Here is a 21,417-nt window from a genome sequence, read left to right as displayed (position 1 = left end):
AATAAAAATTTATATGAAAATTTATATGATAGATTGTAAAAACATTAAAAATATTTTTTAGTTAACATAGGAAAGGAACATAATTATAAAATATAAAATACTATTTATAAATTTATTATGTTTTATATTTTATTTAAAAGATTCATTAAATTCTTAATCATATTGTATGAACATATCAATAAATTTTTGTTGTATGATTTACATTTAACACACTTATATATACTTACATACTACTGACTTAATTAAAAAAATGTGGCAGTTTTTCATGAAATCTTAGACATAAATTTTACCAATAAGTTCTATAAAAATGTGTTGACACAAGTATATATTATACGAGATACACTGTATATATATATATATATATATATATATGTATATAGATATGTGTATTCATATATAGCAGGCACGCAGGCACGCACGCACGCACACGCACACACCACGCGCAAACACACACACACACACAATTTTTTAAAGAAAATCATTAATAAAAATGCTGACAAGAAGTCCATGTTAAACTAGCTTTAACGAAGATATTTGGTAAAGAAGATTGAAATATTAAAAACATTTGAACTTTAGTTTTTAAGAAGATAAATAGTGTTTTAAACGAAATTGAACGGTCAGGTAGCTGGCACAGGTTAAGAGCGAGAGGTGGGGGTATTAGAGGCACTACGTTGGGCGTATATGAATACGTCAACGAGAGATGCCGTCGTTTCGTGTTTCGAGTTTTTGCACAACAGCCGTGGGCCAAGCAACAACGCACTCGCGCTCAAGTCGGATTACGTTCTTCAAGAAAGATTCGAACTCTTATACTGATTATTCCACAACTGAATTACTGCAGACTATCTTTCCCTCAATGATTTTGGCCTAACCTCTTCTATCACAAACTACAGTGGAACATGACAAAAGGTGGCATCACTGGGGACGTGTTGGAAGCACGGACGGAGCTGTGCTCATTGATATGACGCCATTTTACTAACCTTTTCGGCGCGGATCGCGACGATCCACTTAAGGTGCTCCATTTCGTATCACTTCAAGAGCGTCCGATTCTATCGTTCAGATTTTACAAACCGTATACATACTTTCGTAATTCGAAGCGATTCGTTCAAGCCGAAATTTACCGGAAGGTACGCATCTCTCATAGCACTGGGATCATTTTTGTGTGCAACAAAAGTTTACCAGCAATACTTTTTTGCTGAATCTTGTTATCACGGCATCCTGATTTCGTGTGTTCTTCCATTCGCCACATTTTAACATTAATTTCATTGTAGTAAACTGTTTTTGTGAGAACTTTGGGACTGAATCATTGTGGAATGATGTTCACTACGAAAGGCTTCTTGCATGTCATACCATGTACTCAATTTTGTAATACCCTTCTCAGAGGTATTATAATTAATTGCTTGTTACTTTACTCAGTGTACTTTAAACCTAAAGTTTAATTTTCTGTGATTTATTATCAACACGATGTTCAATGTTTTTCACTTGATTTATGGATCGTCTTTCAAAGCTAATTAAAATGTTTTTGTTTCCTTAAATTGCTATGTAACAGATTAAATTCTGCATAAAAAGTGATTTTAAATATTTGGTTATATAACTATTCTTGTTGTTATAATTATTTCCATAAAATAGTAAAGAAAGATCTTTTAATAAGTTGAATGTAACAGGTGGCTTTGTAAATATATCAATTATAACATTGATTAAAATAGGAATGATATATAATTTTGGTGCTCTTAATTTTTGTTTAATTAACATATATGATTTAAACATTTAATATAATGATTCGTTAATGTTATAATTGTTTGAATAATATTTATGACACATACACACCATATTCTCCTATATAATAGACTATAATATTTTATGAAATAATCATTTCACAACAAATGTCCAAAACAAATATTTCTTTCCTGTTAGAATATTTTTATATTAAAACATATTTTATATGTTGTAGGTAATATCACTGTAGCTAAGCAGTGCTATTATGGAAGATGAAGATGGTGAAAGTAAAGTTATGGATATGTGGAGCATTTTGGGAAAACAACAACTTAAAGATACTTCTATTGGAAATTCGCTAAAGTCGTCGATCGACAGTATATACACTGATGTGATAGAAGAAGAAAAACAATTATTGCAATATAATTCTATTGCAACCAAAGATTCTCCAAGCAAAAATAACAGTACAGGACCGAAAACTGTGTTTAAAGGTTTCAAGAAACGTATTTTGGCACAAGCTCAAGAAACACAAACGAATACATTGAAAAATATAGCACAGGAACAACAATCACCACATTCTAATGCATCCAAAAGTAGCAAGGAAAAAAGGGCAGAAATTAAACGGGGCAAAATAACAGAATATGCACAATATTTGGGTCTTCAGCCTTCGTCAAAGAATAAGTGTTCAAAGTGTCAATCGTCATCAAGTTTGTGCTCTACATTGAAACAAATTTCATGTACTTGCAATTCCACAATGACACCAATGCCCAGCACATCAGAATCATCTACAGTGCCACATTCTCCTAATTTTAAAATTACAAGAAAAGTTTATCTTTGTGCAGCATGTGGCACGTATTTTGAAAATTGGAACTTATTTTTACATATGAGGGATATACATAAACGTCATATATGTTTATTTTGTCTTGGAATGTTTGGTCAAGCTGAAAGGTTATCGCATCATTTGACAAAGAAACATAGTGTTCCAGAAATGACGTTTACATCTGTTGAAGATTTTTATGGTGCTTTCAAAGGATCGTGTTATCTAGTTTGTTGTACATGTGAGAAAGTTTTTTCAGAAACGGATAATTTTTATAATCATTTCTGTTCACCAACGTCTAAGCAAGATGTTACTGCTTCCATATGCACATTATGTAGACAAACAGGTTCACACGCAAGTACATGCAGTTTAGCCATTGAAACCAGTAAAGAAGTAAATTCTGCTTTACCACCTACTACGCAAACAGGAATAATGTCAGCTAATATGCTTGATAAAGATGTAAATAGTGAAAATAAGACTGTTCCAAGGAAATCGATGAAAAATAATAGGTCTAAACATATGGAAGATGGTACATCCAATCAACAAAAAGTAAATATTCACGCAAAAAAGATCAATAATAAAGTTGCTGTATCTCAGTCAAACGAAAGCCAAGTATTTGATGAAACATTAAGCAGAGATGAAAATTCTCAGAATGTAGTAATGCACAGTGTGGTTAAAGATACTGTTTCAGAGACAATAATGGAAGTTTCAAAGTGTATCGAAGATTCCTGTGAAGAAAAGGAAGAAACAAACGAAGAAGAGGTTTGTCCAAATAATTTGGAATTAAATTCAACCGATTCACCCAGCCATAATATGCCATATGATAGTGTAACGGAAACTATTATGGAGGTATCGCGATGTACAAATAACGTAGAAGATATTGATGACAAAATTAAGAAAGAAAATGTAGACGTAGTCGATATGTTGAATACATCTGATAAATCAGAAACGAATTCTACTAAACTCGATACGAAAACTGTAAATTCGACCGAAGAAACTAATATTAAGATAGAGGATGTTAATTCTGTAAATCAAGAAACAGAGGAAAATGTAGCCAAAAAGAAAACAGAAGAAATTGTATTGGAAACAGACTCTCAGTCTCAAATGTCTGAAAGTTCTGCACATAGTCCAGTTAGTCGATCATTATTTAGCCCGCAACATGAATCACATGTATCCGACCTTCAACCCAAAGAAAAAGCTTATGACAATGATAACAAAGAAAATCTTGATGTACCTAATGAATCTCAATCTTCGATATCGTTCAATACCAGTGAAGCTTCTGATAGAAGTTTAGTTATAAAGATATGTACCAATAGAAATTCTCAGTTTTCTGTTGCGACCAATAGCGAAAATATAGAAAATAATATTGTTAAGAAGGAAGAAGAAAACAACAATGCAGAAAGTTCACTGACAGAGGAGAAAGAATGCAACATGTTCGAAGAGGACAAAGACAACGGCGTTAGTTATCAAGTGAATGACGAAGACAGCGATTCCGATAGTTCGAAATTAGCGGTGGTAGATAGCATCCCCGAAGAGACAGAGAATATTGAAGAAAGTAGCAAACATAAAGCGGTAACGGGAATTAAAATTGAAATGGACATGAGTATCGAAAACAATGAAAATGAGACTGAAATTACCGACGAAAAGCCAACAAATAATATAGATACAAATGAAAAATGGGATGAAGAAATGAAAGACGATAGTCAAAGTCGAATGGAGAATATAGATCAGTCTCAAATGCAGCCAAGCGATGGAATAATATTGGCTGGAGAAGATGTTCCTTGCATCGATCTTAACGTTGATGGTATTTTAGACAGTATAGAGATAGAAGATTTATTGAAACGTTGTATAGAAGCAGCAAGTCCTTTCTGCGTTTACTGTAATCATGCACGTCATATAGCAGTGAATGGTAAACAACTAGGACTGCACATGCTTGCGGAACATAAATTTCAACCTCAACATCCTGCCATAATTATTCAAGCAGAACAATTTATTATTAGAGTGAAAAAGTCTCTCGATGAATTAGATTCTTACTTTAATTTAGATTCTTACAGTAGCACGAATGGTACATACAATATTCCAAACGTGAGGACGTACGAATGCTTTCATTGTAGATTTCACTCTACCATACACAAGGAACTTTATCTGCATAACCGAAAAATGCATCAAAAGACAATCTTGATCTGTATAATGTGTAAATCCACTTTTTATAGTTATAGCGAACTACTTTGTCACTTATGTCCTGGAACTTACTCTCCGAATATTAACGTCAGATACAGATGTTGTCTGTGCCCCATGGCAAATCTTCCATCTGCATTTAGATTAATGGTACATTTACGCAAAAGGCATCATGCATGCGACGTTTGTTTGGAATCTACCGGAAATCAACAGCGTCTTTCGAATCACGTTTGGAAACATAAGCTTCATCATTTATGTTATAGATGTGGTATTGCATACAGAAATAAACCAGACATTACCAAACATCTATTTTGGAAGCATGGAACGGAAAGCGTACTGTGTAAAAAGTGTTTACAGAAAAAGTGGCCGCATATTTATCACTTTTGTATACCACCCACGGCTTTCGTTTGCGAAGAATGTGGTTCTAGTTTTTCACGAGCCGTCGCTTTAAAAGTACATAAAAGGTTACATTCCGGAGATCATCCGTATGCTTGTAGCGAGTGCTCCGAGCGTTTCATTTCTCGAAAACTGTTAGACAAGCATGAAAACGCCCATAAAGAACCACCACCAGTTAGCACAAATTTGATGGACACGGTGAGTCAACAACCACTGATCAACGAGGAAAAATCAGAGAAAGAAAAAGTAGGCATAAGCGATGGTAATGTGTCTGCAACCGAGTTGGTGAAAGATATTAAAGAACCTGTGAAAAAGGTCGTTGACGTCTACGACTTGCCACCTTTGAATTTATCTTCGGAAAGTGATACGGATTCCGAGGAGGAGAAACCAGAGATCAAGGAACCGGAGAACACGGAAAAAGTTAAATCAAACGAAGAAAATGCACCATCTTCCGCGAATCAACCAAATTTCACTTCCTCCGAGGCTGTTGCAGACAGCATAGTAGAGGTTGAACAGAACGAGGAAGAGAAAGAACAAGGAGCGCAAATCATGGATGGTATCTGGGATAATTTTAAGAGCTATACAGCTAGTTTAGAAATGAAAGAGACGGCTAATAATTTTGCGATCAAAGAACCAGAGCCAGAAACCGACGTAGCATTCTTAAGAAGTATAGTATTGGCTGATCATGATTATTGCGTTGTGTGGTCAGACAAAGAAAAGGATAAAGATGCAACGTCCAAGGTGAACGAGAAAGAGGAGATAAACACAAGCGGGGACCAAGATTACTTAAACAAGGTGGAGAAGAGTTCCGTGGAGGGTAACGAAGTTCAAAACAGCAACGAGGACGATCCGAATAAGAAAAAAGCGAAAAGTCCGAAGAAAAAGAAGCAAAGTGGTGGAAGTACATCATCGAGTGATTCGTCTAGCGACAGTGATTCAAGCACTTGTTCTTGTGGGACAAATTGTAGCTGTAGCAGTTCGTCATCCGGTAGTTCTTCTAGTTCTAGTAGTAGTTCGGATTCGGACAGCTCCACTTCGGAAGGTTCTCCAAAGAAACAATCTAATCGGAAGGAACGAAAGAAAGAGAAAGAAAGTATACAGGAGCCGGAGACTGGATATACCGAATTGGAGAACAAGGAGATTTCTGTGGAAACGAAGAATGGATCTGCATTGGTTCCAGTAGAACCAGTTTGCCCGCCACAGCTGTTACTGAGAGAGTCCGATCTAGAAACCGAGGAAACAGAAACAGACGAAGACTTTTACGACGAGCACCCTCAACAGCTTGCGAACAAATTGCTCGCGGAGAAACGAAATCAGTTGATGCTTCTAGCCGCGGTTGCCCCTGCATCCACGGAGTCAGCGATGCCATTGAATAACGGATTAACAGATAGGGACACAACGGTCCCTTCTCCAGATATTCCTCCCACCACGGAGGAAGATCAACCGCAGCAACAGCAGCAGTCGCAGAAGAAGAAAGTGAAAACGAAGAAACGAAAGAAAGGAGAGAAGACGAAACAGCGTAACGTGACGCCAACCGTCGAGTCCATTAAACTAAACATTCCTAAAGCGTTTTACCAAAAGAACCCGGGTTATTCGGCCTCGTCGCCAGTGTTGATGCAATCGAACATGTCGTTGATGTCGAACGTGTCTACGAACGATGTGCACTCGATGAACGCGAGTGTCGAATCCCAAGCGATGGTTATAACAGGTCAAAGTATCGGTGGCAGTGGTTCCGAGGCAGAGAACAAACGGTCATCGAAACGAAAACGAGTACCAAAACGATTTTATGGTGATTCCAGTGATGACGAGGCGGAGAAACAGCCGACGGTGAAGTGGAGAAAGGTAGAGACGACGCCTTCTTTCACTACAGTGCCAAGCGTGAAGCCATTACCACCAAGATTGTCTATTGGCGGTAAGAATATGGCGTATAGACCGATCGAGAGACAATCGGAGAGTCTAGGAATCGCTACAGCTTCTGCGACCGAATCGGAGGAACCTGCGGATAGTAGCAGTGATTCCAGCGATACCGAGGTAGAAGCCAGCCAACAGATGCAGATGCATCTGTCGGAGAGTAATCCGCCAGCCGCGGAACGACCAGTTAATTTATATTGCTATTGTCAGTGCCCATACGACGAAGTGTCAGAAATGATAGCTTGCGATGCCGAGGATTGTCGCATCGAATGGTTTCACTTCGAGTGTGTCGGCATTATGGTACCACCGAAAGGCAAGTGGTATTGTCCAGACTGTCGAAAAAAGCACGGTATTGTGCAAAACAGCGAGGACTACTTCGACTGATAGCAGCGGATGGTATCTTGAATGCGTGTGGAAATTTCTATCTAGGCATATTTGATAATGGGTGTTTGAGTTTCTCTCTCTCTCCCTCTCCCCCTCCCCTCCTCTCTTTCGTTTTCTTTTCCCTCGCCCTTTCTCCCTTTATCTACCTATCCGTCTATACCTACGTGTCTATCTCCTTTTCTGTTTTTTAAAAGTTTTTAAGTAATTTAACGAGAATACGTTCGAGGTGCTTCGAATATCGTTTGAAATGTAAAACGCTTGCTTTATCGTCTCTTATTTATCAGTTTGACGAATTCTATGGAACCTTGGTACATTATAAATTTTTAAAAACATATGATACATTCTAAAAATGCTAGATCTGTATTAAACGTCTTTTTATGTGAACAAATGGTTACAGGAATTATCTTATTTCGAAGTCGAAAATAGTTTTTAAAAATCTCACATAATAATCATGTAAACAGGATGTATTGGAACAGTCTTGATTTATTATTCGCGAATATAGCACGAATTTACACACAATGATAGAAGAAAGAGAGGGAGAGGGAGGGTAGCGCGGTAAAGAGAGAGTGTGTGTGTGTGAGAGGGAGAGAGGGAGAAAGAGAGAGAGAGAGAGAGAGAGAATTGAATGTCCACTACTATTCCCAACGTTTTCTTTCTTTCTTCTTGGTAAGCAAACGAATCCATACACTGTTCCACGTTGATATTTTTCTTAAGCCGATACGATAATGGAAAGAAAAAAAAAGAACAAAAAATGTTTGTATATAATTGTAAATACGTCTTAGAGTTTATAACAAGGAAGTAAGGTTTTTTGTGTACATTTGTTTGTACTTCTTTTAAATGACAAAAAGTGCGCAATGTATAAATTTAGTGTAGCCGAATAGGCAAGTAATAGCGTTCTAGAACGAAATTCTAGGCTACATCATAGAAAAATTCTCGAAGCCTAGTGTGAGAGGGGAGGGCTGTGTTTTCACGAATTCAAAATTGCGATAATCGCGGCTGATTGTCGGCACTGCTGGCGGTGTCTGTGCCCCCGTTAAAACGATCGAATATTTTCGATAAACACCATTCTATTTCGACAATCGGCTCAAAATATTGTTCTCGCTCGGACCACTACCATTTTGTTCCTTTTTCCTTTCTTTGTTCTTCTTCCCTCTATTCTTTTTTTTTTTTTTTTTTTAAATCGCTTGAATTTTTCAAATTTTTACAATTATACGCGTTGAGACTTCTGTTACTTTCCCTCGCTCATCTTTCCTCCATTTTTAATAGTATATCGTGGAAAGTAAAGCTTCCACGATAAGATTTCTGTCGTTTCGTCACGCTTCATGTTTTAGAATAATGAACGAGTTAACGAGCGGATCTTTTATCGTTTTCTAGTCTAGTTCTTACTTGTTTTTCATAATAGCTCTTCTGCCGACAAACATTTTCCGGATGATTGTACAACTGTAGGTACTTTATTCAAATTAGTTAGTAGAACGCTTGAAATTTCTCTCAATCATCTTTCATTGTGCAATGTGTCTTGGTTCATCAAAATCCGGTGAAATGTAAGTGAGCGATGAAATACGAGCGAAGAATTGGCGTATCGACTATATATTTCTGACCGAAAAATTGTTCCGTTTGTCGAGAATTATTAATTTTGAAATGGTATTTGACTGTCGAGCTCGTATTTATTATTAATTATATTAAAATTATTTTATTTTGTACACGAAATCAGCCGTAATTTAATCTACCAGCGTAAGACAAAAAAAAAAAAAAAAGAAAGTAAGATATCATCGGTCAGAATTGATGGAAAAGGAAGATACCTGTTTACTGATTGAACTTATCCTCGTCTCCTTTGTACTCTCTGACCAATTTCATTATTGAACAAAATTCGTAACTGAGTCTGTTAATCGGTAAAACGATTTTGATTTCCTTTTTAACGCTTTAAGAAAGAATCGAATTGACATAATATACGTTAATGTTCATGTACATGTTTAATAGGAAGTCGCAATACATTGTAATGGTAATAATATTAGTATGGTAATAATAATCGACGTTAATGTGCCAGCAATGCAAATAATGGCACACAGATTAATTAATCATCGTCAGCCCTCGTTTCCTCCGGCAATTCAATACCCATGATGTCCGCGATGAAATCTTTGTAAGATATTCTCTGTATTATAAATAATAATACATTACTTTCGGCGAGCCTAAATGATTATTTTCCTGTTTCTCATCGTTAATACCATTCCACGTTTCAACACTTCCATGGTTATGCCAGCTTTTGTTGTAAAGAATAGTATAGCGAATTGATAATCATACTTGTTTCGCATTTGCTTGTGCATGTTTTTAACGAGGATACTTATTTTAAGAAACTTAAGAATTATTATAAAAAAACAATTTTAAACAAACTTAAGTATCGAAGGTTTTTTTAGTTTTTTATCGGTTATCCAATTATCGTTTTACAGCGCTTATTACAGCGCTTCAATTTACGGTTGAAAAAATATTAAATTCATAGTTCACGTATCATAGTTCGATACTTTTTTACGCTATCCTCAACTTAATAAATTTTCTTTCTTAAAAAATATGTATATAAATACTTAAACAGACGTGTAAGGTCCATTGGCTTTGTATACTCATCGATTTTTCTTAATAAGAAAATGAAGTGTGAAGGTAATTTTTTATATAAAAAGATACTATCGTAATATAAATACAATAATAAAAATATAATACATTTTTCTGAATGTAAGGAGAGACATCTCTATGATACAAGAGATAGAAAATAGTAATACGCGAATAGCGACCAATATAAAGTATCGTGCGATGTAATTTCTTTCATCACAAACGCTTTATGCGTTGGAATATATGTAACGTGTACTTTTGTTATTATTGAAAAAGAATGAAGCACCGTAGTTTTGCAAACTTAAATAAGTATCCATCTATTTTTTAACTCTTAATATAAGAAAAATTCAAACTTATCTTAATTGTTAAATATACCTCTGGTAAGAACGTAAAATCAATGGATGCGGATTTTTTTTCGTTTCGTTCATTATATATTTCATCCAAATTCTCGTTAAAACCAACAAGAAACCTCATGTATGCAAATGCCTCTTGAATTTTTAATGGTTCTCCTAGAAAAAAAAAACTTGCTTGAAGTTGAAATTAAGATTAACATTCGAAGCACAAGCATGAATAACATGTTGGACGTTTCCAAAAAAATATATCAACTAACCAAAAGGTATGCCATTTTGTATAGAAAACTCAGGAGGACCTTCGCCAAGCAATATTCTCATAAACTGTTCTCGAGTTAATGCTGGATTCTCCGCTTGCGAAGCGGGCATTTGATCTGAATTTGCAAAGACTTGGAAAGCTTCTTGTATTTGATGCAGAGAAATTCCGAAAGCTGGCCGATGATTTATATAAAATTTGACAAAATCTTCGAATTTAATTTCTTCGACCAAATGACCGGTCTCCGCGTAATCTCTGTACGAGATTTCACCCATAAGGATTTCTATCTAAAATGTAAAATGACTTTACATTAAAAAAGAATAACTAGAACAGGAAATGAATTTTCCATCTGTTCAATTAAATAATTAAATAAATAAAAAGTAAAATCATTACCTCCTCGTTGCTGGGATAATATCCAACGGCGCGCATGAGATTCGGTACTTCTTTAGTGCTCACTTTGTCGGATATTAATCTGGGAGTTATTACATTCTCGCCTTGATGTAAGATTTGAGCATAATAAAACAGGTGTTTCATTTCATTGATAAGCCAACCTTTTTCACCACCATCTATCAGACAATAATACGGTGCAAGCCCTTTACCTCCTAAATGCGCTAATACATCGACAGACCTGATTATAAGAAAGACATATGATATGGTATTGTAAAAACTATATTGTATAGTAGTGAATGTAGTAAGTAGCGATATTAAACGGTAGGAGCAGTAAAAATATCAATTAAAAGCAACTGTGTTAAAGGAAAGGAGAAACGTACGAAATATTTTTACAACGAAAGCTTCGGGTATTATATATTTGCTTCTTAAACGATAAACGACTATTAGTATATCGAAGAAAACGATGTTCTTCTTTCAATTACCATACAAAGTGGAATTATTCGATTTCTAAGTATTGCTAAGAGGTACCTGCATTTTATTTTCCACATCAGTGTGCACGGATCATTATGACCAAAAGTGAATAGAATGTTCCCATCATTGCTAAGGCAAATATTACTGACCTATTAAAATCAGACTTTGAAATAGATCAAAATACCTCAAATATGTACAGAACGTCTTGTAATATGTGGTCGTTTAAGGAATTGTTTCACGTTTTACGCATCTTCCGTGAATGTGAGATATCAAAAAAGAGCAGAAAACTCACCCTATCTCGTGTACAAAATCAAATGGAATATATTATTTATATATGAATTTATCTTGTAGTTTGAAGGTGCTGAATATGTTCCTAATGTTGATCCCACACAGTACGAGACACTCTTTATATATAGTGATATATCAAAATCAGTGAAAAATTAGCTTTTATTATAAATTCATATCCAGGATCGATAGATTTTTTCGTATTACGATGTAACGTAGTAAAACAATCGCGTACATTGTACACGACGCTTCTTACCTTGCGTGGGTGCCCTATCATTCCTAAAGTCTTGTAAGGATTCCCATCGAAAGGAAGTATTTGAAGACCTATTTCCTTATTAGTTGCAAATACCATGTATTTACCAGCTTTATATTCTTTGCCAGATATTACCTGCACAACGATCATTTTAATTAAGTATAAAATAATAATTTCCTATGAACACAAAGAATCAAAATTTATACGATTCTACGTTACTTTGAAATGCTTAACCGGGGTATCGCAAAGCGGTCCCAAAAATGTTCCTCGAATTGTTTTCGTTATATCGTTTAGCAATCTGTATTTGTACTAGATAATAAATGTTATAGATAATGTTACACGTAAATACTGTATGAAATGCATCGTCTTCTTGTCTAACTTAATTACGTATGCAGTAATATACTTGTGTATGTATACAAAGGATCCTGTGTATTTTGGAAATTGGCGATACAACCAACAAAAGAGCGATTTCGTGGTACGATGAAATAAGTCGAAAGTATATGATAAAATTTTATCGTATTATCTCGAAACTTTGTTTTCGATAATATAATATCTCTACTTTCTCGATCGTAACGTAATATCAATTACGAGGTGTATGTACTATGTATACATACATACATATATATATATGAATATATAGATGTACAGATAGATTCGATATGAAAAATATTTCGGGTAAAAAATCTTATCTCAGTTTTAATTTAATGTTCCGAATTGTAGAATCAGTTAAAAGATAACCGGATTATTACTTCGGAATTAGAGTACATCAGAAATCCTTCGACGCCCAACTTAGGGTACCAGGCGAGGCAAAGAGGAATAGCTTCACATTCAATTTGGTAAGTGTTCATTATCTGCAAACCAGGGAAAGGATATGGCCCACTGTAAAATGCGGAGAATTTCTAGAGTTTAATTGCACGTTATATGTATTTTTCTCTGTTATTTGAAACATCTGATTTACCTATTTTTAAGATCGTACTCGATTAGGTTGCGATCTTCTCCTACCGAAAAAAAACGATATACAACGCTTTCGATAGTAGCTGGCCCGAAAAGTATATCTCTTATTTTTGCAGTATGAGAATGATACTTTCCAATAAAATCCCATAAACAGGAACCGCTTGGCGAATCACCTATTCTTTTAAATACCGCTACCACTAGTGCGTTATCCTAAAAGAAGGTAAAAGGCTGCTTTTCGCCTTATGTCATAACGATCATAAAGAAAATTTCATTTTCGATTAAATTGTTTAACAATAGATGCGATATTAGTTTACGGTTCGACGATACTGTTTATTTACCGCATAAGCCATGTATTCTTCGCACTCTGTGAAAGCCAATTTAAGTATCGATTCCGTGGAATGTTTGTAAGGATTTTTATCAAGAGGTTCTAAAGTGAGAGGATGCAACATCCAAAGGGCTCCATTTTCAAGGCCACACGCCAGTAAATTACCTTCAAAATCATTGAAACGTTGAAAATCGTTCGGTCTGTAATTTGAAAATATCACGAAAAATCATAGTTGACGAAAGATTCACCTATCGGGGAATATTTCAATGCTGTAACAGCGATTAGTTTCTCGTGGCTCTGTGGGCATGTGACGTAAGTTATAGCTCCTTTCTTTGCTTGCTTATCCAATAGTATACTAAAATCTGGAAGAGGTGGGGTTTTCCTGCGTACGATACGCTTATGTCTCTCATAATCGTATAAAGAGACGAAACCTTGTAGATTACCGGTGACTATAAAATTGCTAACGAATGAAAGGACGGTGTTACGAAGAAGTATAATTTTATGAAGATTAAACTATATATACTACGCCGTAAAAGACAGATCTAACTAGAAGTTAATCAAACTCCATTAGTGTAAATACCTTCGAGGATGCGCATCTAAACTGGTTATCGCAAAGTTCTGATCTTGAAAGATAAATCGACACTTTAACGTAGGAATTTCTATCAACGCAACTGTTCCACTCAAACAACCTTTACGAAAAATATTACAAAACTTTTGCATATGAATTCCATTTAATATTAATTTTCTGAAAACCTTGCCAGATTATTTAATGCCGTGAAAAGATCTATGCTGTATATGCTCTTTCAAAGAGCAAGTGTACAAAAATGTAATAGCACTTACCGATAATGAAATTTTCGATATAAAAAGGAGCACCTTCGACAGTAACATCGGTAGGCGCGTGAGGTAATTTTGTAAATGCTTGCTGATTTTTATTGTAATTCTTCAATGTTTCTTCCAAATATACAGACATCGTCGATGGAACTTGATCACGATACTTCATCGATTCTATTTTTTCTATATATTTCATTTTTCTCTCGTTAATATTATCTCCTAATTTAATTTCCGAGTATTCTTCCATTTCTTCTTCGTTCTCGAAATCTTCTTCTTCGTCAGATTCGACTGCAAGATAAAGTGCAATCATTTTTTGCCTTTATTTTTTATATTATTTACGTTATTAAATTCTTCGAGTGAGAAGATAATAGCAATCGAGTTGATTGCATTTGAACGTAATCGCCGATATTGGTAGCCGATAGATGACTAGACAGATGATATTTACCATAAATAGTTTACGTTCGAGGGAAACTACCTGCCTACCTAATCGAATGACTAATTGCAAGTCGTTGTTATTACAAGTGGTGATGTAATTATGCCGTAATGACCGAAGCAGGATATAGTATGATTAAAAACCGAATAACTTCAACTTCAAATTCATATCCTTCGGATTAATATTATCTCGGAATTTTGGAAATAGAAGATATTCCGTAATAGCAATAAATATCGAACTCACGTTTAAATTCACCGACCGCAGACCCAGGAGCTAATAACGTGGACGAAAGATCGAAACTTATCGATCGAATAGAATCCAGAAGTTTATGTTGACACCAGTAGAGTATTTTTAAATCAAGATCGTAAAAGCTGATGCGCCCTTCTGACGTTCCTGTTACTATCCTTCTAAAATCGTACGTGTAATACAAATTTCGATAATACTGTATTTACAAAAATAAGAAAACTTTATTTACAACTGGAAAATTATGCTTATAATAACTCGATTACTAGTCGTAACTTAAAGTAAGTAATATAACATATATAGGATGTTTACGATATCAATTGTCAATGTTTTTTTCGAATTAACAATGACAGACCGAATAAATCTTTAACCGGAGATAGTATATCGTATAACGTATATTTTGTACATCTCTAATATTGGAAAATATCAAGTACCCATCGTGATATAATATCACCATAATACTGTTCTTCTCTAACTGCACAGACTTGATGTGTCTCTTTTCCTTGTTGTTAGCTGCAGTCTGATCCTTACTCTTATTTTTCTGTCTTTCAACAAAAGCGCCCCAAACCAGAACGTATCCTACACATAAATATCGAATATCAATCTTTATAACAAAGATCAAATTGCAAGCTGCAATCTTCACATATAGGTAGATTATATATAAGTATGTGTAATAACTTTGCGAGAGCATAAACAAAATGGAATAACAAGTACAAAGAAGATGTAAAAACAATACCGTTTGTCGTTGCTGTTAATACCCGTTGTGTTTTAGGAATGTAACAAGAGCAATTCAAGATCCCGTATCGTCGTACGTTACCCAAAATTTTTGGTATGTAATATTTCAATTCATCTTGCTCCTAATTCGCAAAAATTATCATTATCTATATCTAGATGTATTATATATTTCGCTGTTGAATTGTATCGAATCGCGAAGGTCGATTCGTCGAAATTCTTACGAAACTTGTAAAACTTGCGTGTACGCGCGCGCGCAAAAGCTAACATATGTACATATATAATAAAAAAAATTGTAATTTAAGGTAACGTTGTAGGTGTTAGATATTTGTAAATACGTTTTGATTTCATGGTGCTTCGTTCTATTTAGGATGGACTACCTCGCGATCTAAGGAATAATTTCCTGTTCCCTCGTTAATATCTCGTTGTTTGCTTTCTATCTGACCGCGAAATGGAAAAATATCGCAAATGATGCAATGGCAGAGCCAACTTTGACATCGCTTTTCACGAGAACAGTCGAGTTCCGGCCCACGGTTCGTTTTGCGGAGTTGACCCTCGTGACGTGAGTAAAATACGATGCAACCGGAAAGAAAGTTTAACCCTGAATTTCAAGGTCGATTCTGCGGCAACCTTTTTCGATAAATCTCCACCGATCTAGAGATGTAGAATCACGCTTTTGTGATCCGGTCACTTATTTTTTATACACGCTGTACATTATACTGACCCATTTAAGGAACGCAACGCAGTAATCGGCAGTTAGACCAAACTCCTCGGAACAGTCTTCGTTGAAAGCTATTTCCTTTATTCTATTTGAAAAAAGTTCAGTTAACTCCGTAAAAGCTGAAAATAATTTGCTTTTGAGAATTGCCATTAGAGGTATTAATACGCGTTCTATTTTAAACAGCAAACTAACGAATTTTTAAACGGAAATGAATAGCAAAAATTTTGGCGATAATATTAAAGTTATTCTAACGTGATATTCTTTACGTAAAAGTTAAATAAGACTGGTAAATAATACTAATGATTAACCATCAGGTTGATCTTTCCCATACGTCCATAGCCAAAACTGAACTTTTTGGTGAAATTCGTTTCCAACAGTTACTATATACTTAGCGTTTGGGCTAATTTTAGCAGCGGTCATTCCTTTATCACCATGCGGATTAAATAAAGTCGAAATTGGTACACTGCAATAACAATAGCAATAGCAACTACAAATATGTTACATTTTTTCAAGTATTTGATGTCATATTCGACGTTTGATTTGTGTATTTTATTTATAATATACATGATGTTTCGTAATAAACGGCCAATTATTTAAGCACCTAAAAGCAATAAAAAAGAGTCCATATCTTTTTTTCGCTTCAATTCTCTTTCTTCGTACGATGGATTTTAAGTATCCTCGTAAACAAAAGTCGTTTTGAACATCTCGTACGAGGGTAATCAGATATGATCAGAAACGATGGAACGTAAAATTTGCTATATTTTTTAAACAAGATCAAATAGGACATACATTGATACGAACCTTTTTTTATTGTTTTTTTTTTTTTTTTTTTTGGTGCTAGATCCGCCTCTTAAACTGGATTGTCCACTTATTATGGAACACCCTGTATGCGATACCTCCTGTAACGTCACTTATCTTCCCGATAAGAGAACCTGTTTGAATTTCGCTCCCTCACCTTTTCTGGTTCTTACTCATAACTTAATTCTAGCTGTTGCACAATGCGCCGTAATAGTCGACGCGCAAGTAAAAAACAGAGACGTGAAAAGATACGTTTTTCGCTGGTTGTGAAACGTGCCCTCCTCCTCCCGCCCTAGCTTCCTCTCCATTAGTTTCTAATTAGTAGCAAAAGAAAAGAAAAAAATTGGGCCAATTTTGTTCATCGCATTTCCAAATTTCATTACCCAGTTTCGGTGTCCCAAACGACAGTTACACAATCTTTCTCAAAATCTGCGGACATCAACCATTTTCCATCTTTCGATGTCGATAAAGTTTTCACCGTATTCTTCTACAAAGTTAACGCACGAACAAGTCACGTATGAAAATGCAAATATAATAGGCAAAAGATCGATACATACATGACCTTGAAGACTTATCGCGTATTTCGTCTTATAGTTGTAGATTATTACAGCATGCGAACAAGCATAAGCGATGATCGTACGATTTTTTGTGGTTAAATTTATTATAGGTGTATCTGAATTTGTCCCAAAAGACCATAATAATTCCTGTATTTAAAAACGTTATATATAGATAAATTCCATTTTTAACGGTACATATATCTTTACGTATACAATATATATATTATATATACGTATCATTAAGGGTTGTTTTTAGGTTAGTTGCAATATGTATTATAATATTAAACAGCTTTTTAAAAGATTTCAGTTTCTCGATCTTCTTAAAAGAAATTTAGATATAACTATGTAAATCCATTGCTTACAAAAGGACAAAGATTAAAATCAGTTTCTTCCTTTTCGTAAGGTGCCCTTATGTTGGTCTCTCTTTCACTTTTAGAATCCGTTGATTCCTTGGAGCACGATGGTATCGAAACATTCGCTGCCATTTTAATTGATTCGCGTCTTAGAAGTTTTCAATTTACGACCTGAAATTAGCAAACGATTCACCCAACAGTTTTTACGCGTATAAGCATATCGCGAATATTATAGAGACCACCGCGACAAAAGAATAGCACACCTTGAAAATTTCTTAATTTTTATGCTATAAGTTATGAATATTTAATTTTTAATACGTACATGCGTTTTCTACATAAATTTTTGTCACGTAGATATGAAGATGTTAGTCTTTTTTATCTGTAAAAACAGAAATATCGTGTTAATAGCGCATTATTTAAAATCATGGAAATGATATTTTGTACAGCCGCCAGAATTTACTATTTAGATTTAATAAAAGGTCTTAAAATTTCTTTCGATTTATTTTTTCTCATTATATTCTTTCAATTCATTTATGCTATTGAACTGTCTGCCCTTAGTATAAACAACTGTAGCAACAGTTTTCTGTTATATGTATTTTACTTGTAATTATACCTTGGGACCTTGAAAAATAAAACATTGAGAAATTTTGTTCCTATCATTATCGTTTTTTTCCTATCATTTTGCCCCTTCCAACCAAATATCGTTTTCCTCTGACATCTGTTCCTATCATAAAAAATAAGTGAGATATTTAAGATACCCAAGTTAGGTGGGACAACTGCTATACGTTCTATACAGTTTTATACGCTCTATACACTTTGAATTTTCTATAAAAGCTTCAATCTTCGCTGCTTAATTATTATTATTATTCTCACGTGATAAATAAGAAAATGTTACATATGGTTATCTATTGGATAGCTAACAGAGTTTATGCTGTCTTTTTATGAATTTTCATATTGGTTACAGAGAAAGGTCAAGTGACATCGGCTTCGTTATCAATCTCGCTGAAGTTACTGCTATGTCAAGAAGTCATTAAACCGTTTCAGTTCCTGATTAGTCGAAGAAGCTTCTAACGTATGCAAACATTGGGAATCATTTTAATAAAGTTCTAAACAAATATTTATATTTCTTTGGTGTTTGATCACTGTTCAACGAAATAAATTAAATATAAATTATAATTATTAAGTTCTGTGAAGGCAGTGCATTCATGGAGTTATCTTACATTATCTTCTCTGTCTTTCTTGTCGTGGGAAAATATGATTCAGCACCTGTTTATTCGAACATTAATACTATTTCGCCATCTTTGTCTGCGGTAGGTGAAAAGAAATTTAATTTTATGAAGAAAATTTCCTATTAGATATCTTATTACGAATCAAACGAATTAGATTTCTAGAAAAATAAGTTTTTGTATCTCAAAATGCGCATATTCTGATGTAGATAACACAGATGCTTATAATCTTTTGTTACATTCTCTGAATTATATACGTGCGATCGAAAACGTAACTATTATTCTTTCTTTTTATATTGGCGCACGATGTTATAGTGCCAAGTAGAAAACAGAAAATCCGATAGAACGTACAAATAAAGATTTTGGCGAATGAGTTCAACCGAGTTCATATATGTATATATAAATATTATAACGTTTTATGTTCACTAGACAAAAATAAAAATACCACTCTGATTAACTACAAAATATCAAAATATCGCGATTTATTCACGAAACTTTGTGAATAATTTTCTAGATAAATTTTATGAAGGAGTATGGGTACTTGGAAAGTGGTACAGCTGACTCGGATGCGTTATATGAGAAAAATGCCATAACAAACGCAGTAAAAGCTTTACAAGAATTTGGCAATATCCCAGTTACTGGGCAACTGGATAACACGACGCTTAAGGTGCATTTTTTTGTCTCTTGACTATCGTATTTAATACTATACTTATTCAGCTGAATGGGATCACCTGAATATCCGTTTTATTTATTCTTGTACGAGAGAACTTCTCAAGATCAAGTTACAGTATTTCAAGAGCCCCGTGCAAATGGGATGGAAATAGTGATTTCTCACTTTTTTGCTTTTTTGCAAGATTTTGAGGTTATCAGCTTTTTTTATAATAGAACTAGAATATATGTATTTATTCTTTGATATTCTTGTAGAGCGTGAAAAAATATATCTGGGCTCGAGTGAAAGTTTAGAACTTAATGAATTAATTGTAATTAATTTTGTCTAAACAGTCTCCGTGGTTTCTTAGTTATAGGCGAATTTAACGAATAATTTAATATATATCGTTTTTATTTACTTATTTATGTACACATGTATTAACTCTTTTAGTACCAGCCAGCCGATATATCAATTGCGTTTATTTACGTTCAGACTCATGAACTCGAGAATTCGAGACGCGCTTAATTACCCACTTACTTACTTATGTATTCATCAAAATAGCTTTGACATTTTTCGCATGTACACCACGTTTTGAGTTAGTTGCGAGAGCTGATAATATAAGTGTTAAACCTGCTACTATCAAACAATTAATTTTATATGTGAAAAATAATTATAAAACTCAATTGTTTCTGGTGTTTTAATTAAAATTTTTTTATTTCCTATATTATTTAAAATATTTTTTTAACGAGTGTAAAATGTTACTTTTGTAAGTTTTCATTTAGAGGAAACTGTTATAGTTAATGGCATCTCCACGATGTGGTGTTCCTGATATTTTAAGGAAAAGGAAAAATCTACAACGTAACAAGCGTTTCGTAATAGGATCGAAAGGTTGGAAAACGAGAAACATCACATACTTGTATGTACCTAAAAAAATCTAATAATGAAGCACAACAGCTTATCTTCCATCTTCATATATTACGTTCATTACATGTATCTATTAATACGTGTATCACAAATAGCATAACTAACTGGACACCAAAGGTGGGAGAAGAAATGATTACATCTGAAACTGGAAGGACTTTGAACACATGGAGCGGATATTCAAGACTTAATTTTAAGCCGATTCATAGTCCATATCCTGAGATTATCACTGCTTTTAATCGAAAATCTCACAATGAAGAATTAGTGCTACAAAATAAAAAAAAATAAAACTTATTAAAATTGTCAATCTTTTTACGTGTGTCGATGACCTTAGAATAACATTCAAGTCGACCTTGCATAAAATTTTATCATCATCTTAGTCATCTTTTTTTATCTTCCGTAGCGGTAGAAATAATTTAACTGTCCATGCTAATAAGATTTAAAAGTGAATGCAGCGAGAAAAGAATGATTTAAAATTCTTTTACTTCTGATGTCAATATTTTTCAAACTACATGTTGACGACTCTAATAATATTTTATAATTAGCAACTCGATGATTTTTAAATACAATTTAATATATCACGTAATTATTAATCGTTGCATTATTTTTTTTGTAGATTTTAAATTAAAAATTGTAGATATTAAAATTAAAGATCGTTACCTACTAGTAACTTCA

General features: G+C 34.2%; 3 protein-coding genes across 4 annotated transcripts; 2 read left to right on the top strand and 1 right to left on the bottom strand.

Annotated features, from left to right (window-relative positions):
* The first annotated feature begins 582 nt into the window (after positions 1 to 582).
* On the top strand, positions 583 to 9,150 carry LOC117207930. 2 transcript variants are annotated; one of them, XM_033448652.1, is made up of 2 exons: positions 583 to 1,010; positions 1,949 to 9,150. In XM_033448652.1, the coding sequence occupies exon 2, from the start codon at positions 1,979 to 1,981 to the stop codon at positions 7,394 to 7,396; it is 5,418 nt and encodes a 1,805-aa protein (XP_033304543.1). In that variant the 5' UTR covers positions 583 to 1,010; positions 1,949 to 1,978; the 3' UTR covers positions 7,397 to 9,150. The 2 variants fall into 2 exon arrangements, with proteins under 2 accessions (XP_033304543.1, XP_033304542.1); XM_033448651.1 differs by having other exon boundaries at positions 583 to 1,124.
* Positions 9,082 to 18,122, bottom strand: LOC117207859 (cilia- and flagella-associated protein 251-like). The gene is made up of 23 exons (XM_033448510.1): positions 17,956 to 18,122; positions 17,594 to 17,740; positions 17,420 to 17,523; positions 16,803 to 16,839; positions 16,547 to 16,730; positions 16,242 to 16,357; positions 15,522 to 15,642; positions 15,220 to 15,364; positions 14,786 to 14,949; positions 14,069 to 14,397; positions 13,859 to 14,037; positions 13,527 to 13,738; positions 13,292 to 13,443; positions 12,958 to 13,163; positions 12,749 to 12,878; positions 12,219 to 12,308; positions 11,871 to 12,134; positions 11,519 to 11,610; positions 10,994 to 11,228; positions 10,605 to 10,887; positions 10,324 to 10,503; positions 10,106 to 10,133; positions 9,082 to 9,582 (listed from the first exon to the last, which is right to left on the bottom strand). The coding sequence occupies exons 1-23, from the start codon at positions 18,076 to 18,078 to the stop codon at positions 9,468 to 9,470; spliced, it is 3,636 nt and encodes a 1,211-aa protein (XP_033304401.1). The 5' UTR covers positions 18,079 to 18,122; the 3' UTR covers positions 9,082 to 9,467.
* Positions 15,512 to 21,046, top strand: LOC117207936 (matrix metalloproteinase-24-like). Its single transcript, XM_033448659.1, has 5 exons — positions 15,512 to 15,614; positions 18,911 to 19,256; positions 19,687 to 19,839; positions 20,619 to 20,737; positions 20,841 to 21,046. Exons 2-5 carry the CDS (start codon positions 19,152 to 19,154, stop codon positions 21,028 to 21,030), a joined length of 567 nt encoding a protein of 188 aa, XP_033304550.1. The 5' UTR covers positions 15,512 to 15,614; positions 18,911 to 19,151; the 3' UTR covers positions 21,031 to 21,046.
* Positions 21,047 to 21,417: the final 371 nt, after the last annotated feature.

Source organism: Bombus bifarius, unplaced genomic scaffold, assembly GCF_011952205.1.
Source record: "Bombus bifarius isolate JDL3187 unplaced genomic scaffold, Bbif_JDL3187 scf7180000008047, whole genome shotgun sequence".
Classification (NCBI taxonomy): domain Eukaryota; kingdom Metazoa; phylum Arthropoda; class Insecta; order Hymenoptera; family Apidae; genus Bombus; species Bombus bifarius.
The sequence above is the reverse complement of the archived record's forward strand: the minus strand, read 5'-3'. Positions and strand labels throughout refer to the sequence as shown.